The 10,433-nt window shown below is 48.4% G+C and overlaps 1 protein-coding gene across 1 annotated transcript; it reads left to right on the top strand.

Annotated features, from left to right (window-relative positions):
* Positions 1-7,572: 7,572 nt before the first annotated feature.
* On the top strand, positions 7,573-8,442 carry LOC134057294 (olfactory receptor 14A16-like; the record flags this gene model as incomplete). The annotated part of the gene is made up of 1 exon (XM_062514287.1): positions 7,573-8,442. A coding segment is annotated over one exon (870 nt), but the record flags the coding sequence as incomplete, so codon positions are not given.
* Positions 8,443-10,433: the final 1,991 nt, after the last annotated feature.

A 10,433-nucleotide genomic window follows, 5' to 3' on the forward strand; every position in this document is an offset into this window, starting at 1 on the left:
TATGAATGTTTATTTTCTATCCTTTCTTGATCTCTTCAACGTGGGTTAGAACAATTATCTCAGCTTTTTGTGCAGAGGTACCTATTGGTAAAGGTCCTGATTCTATTACCTCTTTGCAGGTGGTAACTGCATACCCAGCATGTCACTGTCCACTGATGACGCAGCTGCTCCCATCAGTGAACCAGGTTTCTGCATCATCCCAAGGGGTGTCCTTCGGATCTGGGCAGCTGGAGGAGGAGGCTTCGATAGTCTCCAGGCGGTCGTGGTGTACTGGCTCCCCTTGATTTCCACTAAGGAAAGAAGCTGGGTTGGTAATGTTAGTCACAATTATCTCTGCATCATCTTGTTCTATCATGATGGTTTGGTATTTCAGGAACCTTTGTGGGGAGAGCCAGTGCCTGCCCTTTACTTCCAGCACTGCACACACTGTGTGAGACACTAGCACAGTCACTTTCTGGCCCAGGGTGGATTTGTGTGCTTCCTGGATGTTTGGCACAACTGCTGCTACGGCTCTGAGCCATCCCAGCCATCGTGTCTAGCTGCTTAGAGAAGTAAGCACCTGCCCTTTGATATGGGCCCAGATCTTGGGCTGGTGTCCCCAGGGCAATCCCTTATTCTTCATGGGAAAATACAAATCATGGTTTACTTACATCTGGCAGTCCCAGAGCTGGGGCCAACGTAAGAGCCTTCTCTAAGTTGGCTCGTGTGGCCTCTTTTGTCCACTGAAGGTCCCTGTTCCCAGTTGCAATGAGAGCATCCAGTGGTTTTACAAGTAGTCCATAATTACAGATCCACAATCTGCACCACCCTGTCATTCCTAAAAAGGTTTGCAGCTCCTTGATTGTCTCAGGTTTTGGAGTTTGGCATATCTCTTCTTCACGACTTTGCCCCAAGGTCCGTTGTCCAGCAGTGATCTCGTATCCCAGGTAGATCACTTTCTGTTTCACTACCTGAGCCTTCTTCTTTGATACCCTGCTGTTGCAGCGTGTTTCTTGTTAATGCTCTGTTCTGTTATTGCCCAAGATAATGGTTTAGTCCAAAATTATACCCTCCCACCCACCTTGTCAATGTATTCTGAATTACTTGTCAATCCTGCTTTGTGCCATCCCCCTGTTTGGAATTCCTCTTTGGAAATCCCCTAAAACTCCAGGTCTCATTGTCCATGTCACCCAGTTTTCTCCCATACCTCTCTCACTGGACAACGCCTTTGGAAACCCTACCCTTAATCCCTCCTCAGAATTTCTCCAGTTTGCTAGGAATTTGTACCTTCCCCTTGAACCTCCCCCATATTTCAGTTCTTGCACCTTCACCATTTTTGTCTTTTGTCCCACGAATTCCCCAAAGTAACGAATCCATTTTATGATGCGCAAAAGACCTCCCCCTCCTCCTTGCCTCCCTCGAACATGATCTGACAGCCAAAAAGGCCATGGAGCCATAGCTCTAGCCACATCTAAGGCCTCCTGTTCCCGGCTGGAACTCACTCTAGGCATGGGACCGTAGTGACAAAGTGAGTGCAGCTCTGGCTGCTGCGACACCTTGTGACACTGTGGGAACTCATGGAACCCAAATCCATTTTGACAGAGTGGGGCCACATGGAAGCTATGGTCTAGTGTGAGATTGCAGATCCAAGGAGATGATTGTGGCACTGAGAAACCTCCTGGAACCAAAAGTCCATTGTGACAGAGAAAGGCCTCATGGAACCAAGGGGCCATTGTGACACTGTGGATCCAAGGAGAATATTGGGACACTGAGGAACCTCAAGGAACCAAGGGTCCATTGCACACAGGACTCATGGAACAATGGAGACTATTATGAAACAGAATCACAGAATTAAGGAGGTTGGAAAAGACCTTGGAGATCATCAAGTCCATCATCTGCCCTAACATCACCTCATCAGCTAAACCATGGCTCTGAGTGCCACGTCCAGTCTTTTTTTAAATGACACCATCACTTCCTGGGGCAGAAGATTCCAGTGCACAAACACTCTTTCACTGAAGAATTTTTCTCCTGATGTCAAACCTAAACTACCCCTGGGTCAACTTTAGACTGTGTCCTCTCATTCTGTCAGTGGTTTCCTGGCAGAAGAGACCAACCCCACCTGACCACAGCCTCTTTTCAGGGAGTTATGGAGAGTCTCACTGCAGACCATTGTAGCCATTGGGGCCATTGTAGAATGGCAGGGCCTGATGGAATCAAGGGGAGCACAGTGACAGTGTGGGGCTCCGTGGGACAAAGGGGCCATTCTGACACCGTGGAACCAAGGAGACCTTTGTTACAGCTCAGGGCCTCATGGAACCATGGAGGCCATTGTGACACTGGAGAGCCCAGTGGAACCATGGAGACCATGATGACACTTGGAGGCCACGTGGAACCGAAGGATCATTGTGGCACTGCAGGGCCTCATGGAACCAAGGGCACAAGAGTGACACTGTGAGCTCCAAGGGACCAAGGGGACATTCTCACACTGCAGAACCAAGGAGAGCATTGTGACACTGTGGAGCACCAGGGAGCCGAGGGTCCAGTGTGACACAGCAGGGCCTCATGAATCCATGGAGGCCATTTTTACAATTTTAGTGAAACACACATGAAGCAAGAATATAAGTTTGCAGTTTAAGTAAAAATATATTTTAGGCAAACAGAAATATGTAAGCAAAACAATATGTTAAATAAGATAGTAAAATATTTTCAAGTTTAGCAATTGTTGGAAAAGTTCAGGATTTGACAGGAAGGTCTCACAGATATGTATGTATAACAGAAAGATCTTTGAATGTAGAATCCTAAGAAGAGATAGAAATGATAGCAAGTTTAGATATAGAAGAAAAGAATTGCTGAGCCAGTTTTACAGGATAACTAGAAGGCAAAGAGCAAGTTAGTTGGAAGGGGAATTTTTGTCTCTGAGCAAACGACAAATCCACCTCAAAAAAAAAATGCTTTTACCAAGCAAACAGATTTTCACAGGCAAGCCACAGTGCCATGTTGCAAGTAGAGAGGCAGATCTCAAAATTTTCCACTGGAAGAAAACTGCAAAACAACTTCTAGCTTGAACTGTAATAACGCACTAACTTTTTGTGATTGAAGAGTAACATAAGTATAATAATGTTAGCAGATCTGATAGGCTGTAGGTAATAGTAAAAGTATTAATTGGTTGTCTTGTTTTAAGATGCTCTGAAATGGAAAGTATATAATGCACTGTGACCAGAACTAGAGTTGGCTTCAGAGGAACCCAGAGCTGTGGCTGAAAAGGCTGTGGGCTGGGCTCTTGTCACCTGTGAATTGCTGCAGCATTTGGATACAATAAACAGCATTTTAAAGAGCACCTGGAGCCCCCCACCCTCATTTGGGCTCTTACAGGCAGTAGAACCTATTAAAAATTTAGAAGTTTAAGATGTATCACTGTAGGTTTGTGAAGTGTTAGATGATTGGCTGAAAAATGACGCCTTGTGGCAAAGCCATGAAAAGCAAAGCAATTAATGATTGAGGTAAAAAACCCTAGTGAGATTTACAGAAGTATTTGATTGGCTAAGAAACTAACATAAGGCATTGTAACTAAGAATTAATATTTCACCCTTCTATGAGACTGATGCCATGAGGCAATAAACCATCTTTTACAATGTCTCTCAGTTGCCCCATCTCTCGTAATATTTATATCCAAGACTGTGGTACCCAGGAGAGCCCTGTGACACTGCAAGGCTCATGGAAGAAAGGGGGGCCCATTGTGACACACCAGGGACTCGTGCAGCCAAGGGGCCATTGTGACACTGCAGGACCTGATGGAATAATGGAGACCATTGTGACACTCTGCGGCCTCGTGGCACCAAGGGGTCGTTGTGTCATTGTGCAGTCCTGTGGAACCAAGGAAAGCATTCTGACACTGCAAGGAATCATGGCAGCAAGGGAGCATGGGGACACGATGGAGCCCCATGGAAACAAGGGGCCAGTGTGACACAGCTGGGTCTCATGGAGCCAAGGATCCAACATGACACAACCAGTGTGACACTGCAGGGCTCCATGGATCCAAGGGAGCAGGTAACAGGTCTGGTTGGATTGGCCTGACTGGTCCAACTACAATTGCCATGTCGAGGTTCTCTTCTCATGTGCCCCTGAAACACGGGGGCTCTGGGATTTCCATCAAATGGAAAAGAACTGTCCTTCTTATCCAGGCGCCCATGGCTGACACAGGATTCTGCCTCCCAAAATCCCTATATCCAGGGATTGCTCCCAGACAAAAGCTGACATTTCCAAAAACCCTGGCTGGCCTTGGAGTCCTGAGAGCCGTCTCTCAGCTGCCTTCAAACACTGGGGCTCAGTACTTTCCTTCCTATGGAAAAGAACCATCCTTCTTCTCCAGGTGCCCATGGCCAAAATTGGGATTCCGCCTCCAAACCTCCTAGATCCAGAAATTGCTCCTACACAAAAGCTGCCATTGCAGACAGGTCTTGCTGGCCTTGGCCTCCTGAGGGCTGGCTCTCACCTGCCTTCCAAACCCAGGGGCTGTGTGCTTTCCTTTTTATGGAAAAGAACTGGCCTTATCCTCCAGGCAGAAAGGGCAGAAACTGGCATTCCGCATTCAAAATTCCATACATCCAAGGGTTGCACCCAGACAAACCATCCAGGACAGACAGTTCTGCGTGGCCTTGGCCTCTGGTGGATGCAGTTCATCAAGGCCCTAAAACACTGGGGCTCCATGGTTTCCTTCATGTGGAGACCATTGTGACACTGTGGGGCCCCACAGAACCAAAGGGACACTGTGACCCTGCAGGGTCCCATGAGAGCAAGGGGCCATTGTGACACTGCAGAATCCAGGAGAACATTGTGACACCGTGGAGCCTTGTGGAGCCAAGGGCACATGGAACAGGTCTGGCTGGTCTGGTCCTCCCGGGGGCCACCTGGCAGGTCTGGCTGATCCTGGAGAGCTGAGGGTTTCTTCTCATCAGCTCCTGGAGCACTGGGGCTCTGTGCTTTCCTTCCTAAGGAAAAGAGCTGTTAGTCTTTCCTGGTGCCCATGGCTGAAATTGGTACTCCCTCTATAGAGTTCCTTATATACAAGGGATGTCCCAGCCAAAATCTGCCAGGACAGACAGCTCTGCCTGGCCTTGGCCTCCTGCTGGCTGTCTCTCATCTACCACCACACACTGGGGCTCTGTTCCTTCCTTCCTTCCTATGGAAAAGAACTGGCCTTCTTTGTCTAGAGGCCATGGTCGAAAGTGGGATTTAGCCTCCCAAATTATTTCTATGCAAGTATTGTTCCCAGACAAAAATACTCAGAACAGAGAGGTCAGGCTGGCCTTGTTCCTCTGATGATTTACTATGAGCTGAAAGTTTTGATTTTCCAGTAACATGAAAGGGCTCCGAAATCTCCTCAGGTTGGGGTTTGGAGCCTCAAGCCCATGAACAATGTATAGGAACAAAGGACCTCTGTGTTCAGTGGAGTGGAGTCTGGGGACCGAAGTACAGAGCCCATGGAGGGGTTGAAGGGTGGTTTCAGAGACAGAGGACCCTTTTCACATTGTGGAAAACAGCCTGAGAAAATAAAAAAAAAAAATGCCAAGGAGAGAAAGTGAGGTCTAGAATGGACCTAAGGAGAAAAGAATTTCTAACCCAGGACTGTGGTGCAACACATCCCCCAGAAGGAGTCTGGAGGAGCCCAAGGCTTTGTGTGTGCAGGCAGAGGCAGGCAGGACGCAGAGCTGTCAGCAAAGGAAGGGGCCAGCCAGGTGGGGCAGCCGGGGGATGAGGACAGCCTGCAGGGACAGAGGGGCAGGGCATGGACACCGTAGGACAGCCTGGGCTGCAGAGGGCACAGGGATGGGCAGCAGCTGAAAGGCCCTGCCAGAGCCAAGTGCTGCAGCACTTTGGCCATGGCTGCTGGCCCTGGGCCCTTGGCCAGCAGGGGACAAGTGAGCCTTGCTGTGCTGGGGCCTCATTGCCTCCTTGTCCCTGCTCAGCAGCCTGGCAGGGGCCGCCCCATGGTGCTGCCCTTGGCATTGCACATCCCCAGAGCCCAGTGCCCCGGGAAGAGCCCTGAGCAAGGAGGGAGGGACAGGATCTGCCTTGCCAGGGGCTGGGGCTCAGCCCTTGGCCCTTGGCATTGCTGAGACACATCCAGGTTTGCTCAGCATCACAGACACCTTTCCCTTGTTTGTCCTCAATTGTCATCACTGCCTCCAATGTTCTTCTCTAACTGGAAAGTGCAGACACTTTCTCAGTCCTGTCCCTCAGTGGGATCTATTTAAAGTTTAAGATATTTTGAAGTTTCAATGTGAGATTGAGTTCTTGACAAGTTTTTTGAACACACTCTCTGAGGGACTCAGAGATGTAAACAGCACCAAATCCCAGAGACGGTCATTAAAGTCCTTGTGCTGTGTCTGTTCTGCTGAGCTGGACTGGGATCCTGGCATAGAGGACAGTCCTGGCAACCAGGAAGAGCTTTAAAAACCCATTTCTCTTGATGAGCAGCTCTTCTCCCAGCCCAGCAGGGCTGAGGGCACTGCCTGCAGCCACCCCAGGCACAGCACAGAGGCACAGAGAGCTTCAATCAGTCAGGGCTGGGAAGATGCTCACAAGTGCCTGGGGCAGAATCACTCCCAGCCCTGGACACAGGAAGCCTCTGGCTGCAGGACAATGCAGCTGCAGCTCCTGCAGTGATCTCCTAAAGCTGGAACATCCCAATGCCCACAGACTCTGTGAGTACATTCTCTGATTCTCTCTCCTGTAGAGCAGCCAGGGGTGCCCAGGGCTGTCCTGCAGTGCAGGGTCCTGCAGCCCAGGGTGCTGTGCTGGGCAGGGACTCTGCTGCCTGCCAGGGACAGCTCTCAGCCAGCCCTGGGAGCTGCTGACAGCACTGGGGGACAAGGTCTGGGTGGAGGGAGACAGCTGGTGAGACTTGGAAGTGTTCTCCTTGAGTGGTGAGGATGGTGCATTGATCAGGACTGACCCCAGCATGACATTGAACTACAGAACATTTCCAAAAGATTATAAAGGGAGCACAGCAAGTCAGGGGCTGCATAAAAGGGAAAATCCTGATTTTATAATCTACTGCTCAGGGTTGCCTGGATGGAAAATTGAACATTGATATTCATATGTGTGTTCAGGTTGAGTACAATAAAAACAATTTCTCTCATTTCTGAATAAACCAGGCAAAGAAAGAAATCAGCACAGGGTCCCTTACAGGCAGCATCAGTGTTGCTTTTCCAGTCTCCTCAGGGTTGCTCTGACTTTGCCATCAGAGCCTGCAGAGGCAGAGCTGGCCCTGGCAGTGCCCTGTGCTGGGAGGGGTCTGCAGGGCAGAGCTGAGCCCCCAGGGCTGGGCTGGGCTCTGGCAGCACTGGCAGGGCCCAGCCCTGGGCACAGGGAAGCAGCAGCTGGCAGGGAGAGCTCCAGGCAGCAGAGCCCTGGGCAGGCAGTGGGGGGAAAGTGACACCAAGCTGGGCTGGGATATTTCAAGTCATCTCCAAACCAAACTATTCCATTATTACTGTTCTTACAGATCTCCATGCCAAGACACAGCAAATGTCCAACAGCAGCTCCATCGGGCACTTCCTCCTGCTGGCATTGGCAGACACGCGGCAGCTGCAGCTCCTGCACTTCTGCCTCTTCCTGGGCATCTCCCTGGCTGCCCTCCTGGCCAACGGCCTCATCATCAGCGCCGTAGCCTGCGGCCACCACCTGCACACCCCCATGTTCTTCTTCCTGCTCAACCTGGCCCTCACTGACCTGGGCTCCATCTGCACCACTGTCCCCAAAGCCATGCACAATTCCCTCTGGCACACCAACAACATCTCCTACTCTGCATGTGCTGCTCAGGTGTTTTTCTTTGCATTCTTCATCTCAGCAGAGTTGTCCCTCCTGACCATCATGTGCTACGACCGCTACGTGTCCATCTGCAAACCCCTGCACTACGGGACCCTCCTGGGCAGCAGAGCTTGTGCCCACATGGCAGCAGCTGCCTGGGCCAGTGCCTTTCTCCATGCTCTGCTGCACACAGCCAATACATTTTCCCTGCCCCTGTGCCAGGGCAATGCCCTGGGCCAGTTCTTCTGTGAAATCCCCCAGATTCTCAAACTCTCCTGCTCACACTCCTACCTCAGGGAACTTGGGCTTCTTGCTGTTAGTGTCTGTTTGGTATTTGGCTGTTTTGTGTTCATTGTTTTCTCCTATGTGCAGATCTTCAGGGCTGTGCTGAGGATCCCCTCTGCGCAGGGAAGGCGCAAAGCCTTTTCCACCTGCCTCCCTCACCTGGCTGTGATCTCCCTGTTCCTCAGCACTGTCATTTTTGCCTACCTGAAGCCCCCCTCCATCTCCTCCCCATCCCTGGATCTGGCCCTGTCAGTTCTGTACTCAGTGGTTCCTCCAGCCCTGAACCCCCTCATCTACAGCCTGAGGAACCAGGAGCTCAAGGCTGCACTGTGGACACTGATGACTGGAAGGTTTCAGAAACAGTAAACCTTTCCAATTTGTGCAAGTTGCCAATTTCTCCTAGTCACTTGCAATATGAGTAATTTTTGGGAATTCTTTTTTTTTCCTTCATTGCCGGAAGATTTTACATTTGTTTTAGTCTAATAATTTTGCACAAAATCATGCCCATTTTTGTGATATTATTTTGTCTCTCCTCCTTTGCTCTGGCCCCAGACTCTGTCCAGGACGGGCTCTGTTCTCTGTAGCTTTAAATTAACTAAAGGATCTCCCAAAACTGTTTTTACTGGAGTTCTCATTTCTTTGGAGATTCCTTCTGCTCCCTTCTCTAGAGCTGCAGCAGCAATATCTGTGTGCAGAGGTGGGGGCAGGTCAGGGGTGGCACAGCAGCTCGGCTCCTGATGGCTACACCATTCCTCATCCATTAATATTTTTACAACAAAAAAAACTTTACACTACTTTAAAAAAAAAATACTATATATATATACAAATCCTACAAAAATTACACAAAATACCATAACAAAACTACAATAAAAAATTTTAAAAAAACCAAAACACAAAAACCCCCAACAAAATTAATATAAATCATAGTTTAACCATTCCCCATAACTTACCACCCTCTTATCATCTCTTACCAAAGTAATAATAGTACTAATTTTAAATTATCATTTAAACCATATATTCTTAACAAAATAATTACTATTATAAAAATCCACCTAAAAACTACCCATTTAATACTCACCCAAATTAAATATAAACCAACAAAAAACCCCCAATCTTAACTAAAACTCGAATTCTAGATCATCAAAAATTAAAACAGTTCAATAAACAAAATAAATATAATAAAACAAAATACAATCAATATTAATTCACCAAACCTAATTAACAACAACAAAAAAGAGCAAAATATACATTTCCCAAAATTTAACTACAAATATAAAACCTCACTACAGACATGAAATCTAACTACAACCATCCAATATAATAAAAAAAAATTAAAAATCCTAAAAATTATATAAGAAATATATAAAAATTCATCAATATACCAAAATAATGAAAAACCTTCATCTTCACAACGACTAGAAAACAAAAAAAAACCCCTAACAACACACCACATATACACAAAACACAACAAAAAAGATACAAAACACAAAAAATTAAAAAATATATAAATCAAAACTATCAAATAAAAAATCATGAGCCATTAATAAAGCAAAAGTTCCCCAACCACCCAACACTATTTTACTTACTATAACTTATTAAATATATTATACTTAATCTAATCAAATTTATTTCTATCAATTCCTGTAACTCACTTAGAACACAGGCCAGGTGCCATTGCCCACCTGGGCACACTGCTGGCTCATGCCCACCCTGCTGTCCATCACTGCCCCCAGGTCCCTTTCTGCCTGGCCCCTCTCCAGCCACTCTGTCCCCAGCCTGGAGCACTGCAGGGGTTGTTGTGGTCAAGGTGCAGGACCCAGCTCTTGGTCTTGTTAAACCTCACCCTGTTGGATTTGGGCCCTGGATCCAGCCTGTCCAGGTCCCTCTGCAGCGCTCTCCTACCCTCCAGCACATCCACACTCACACCCAGCTTGGTGCCATCTGCACATTTGCTGATGGTGCACTGTGCTCCCTTCTCCACATCATCAATAAAGATGTTAAACAGGACTGGGCCCACACTGATCCCTGCAGGACACCACTGCACACACGCTGCATGTGGCACCATTCCCCACCACTCTCTGGGCCCCGATGTCCATCCAGTTCTTAGCCCAGGGAGGGGTGAACCGCTCCAAGACACAGGCTTCAGCTTTTCCAGGGAATGCTGTGGGATGGGGTGTCAAAGGCTGAAGTTCAAGTAGACAACATCCAGAGCCCTCCCTGTATCCACCAGGCCCTGTCAGAAAACTCCTGGTGGGCAGGAGCTGGGCAGGAGGCAGCCGTGTGCCCTGGCAGCGAGGCAGGGCAGGAGCACCCAGGGCTGTGGGACCAGGACATCAAGGACGTGGATTATCCAGGGC

This window comes from Cinclus cinclus, unplaced genomic scaffold, assembly GCF_963662255.1.
Source record: "Cinclus cinclus unplaced genomic scaffold, bCinCin1.1 SCAFFOLD_32, whole genome shotgun sequence".
NCBI classification, from domain to species: domain Eukaryota; kingdom Metazoa; phylum Chordata; class Aves; order Passeriformes; family Cinclidae; genus Cinclus; species Cinclus cinclus.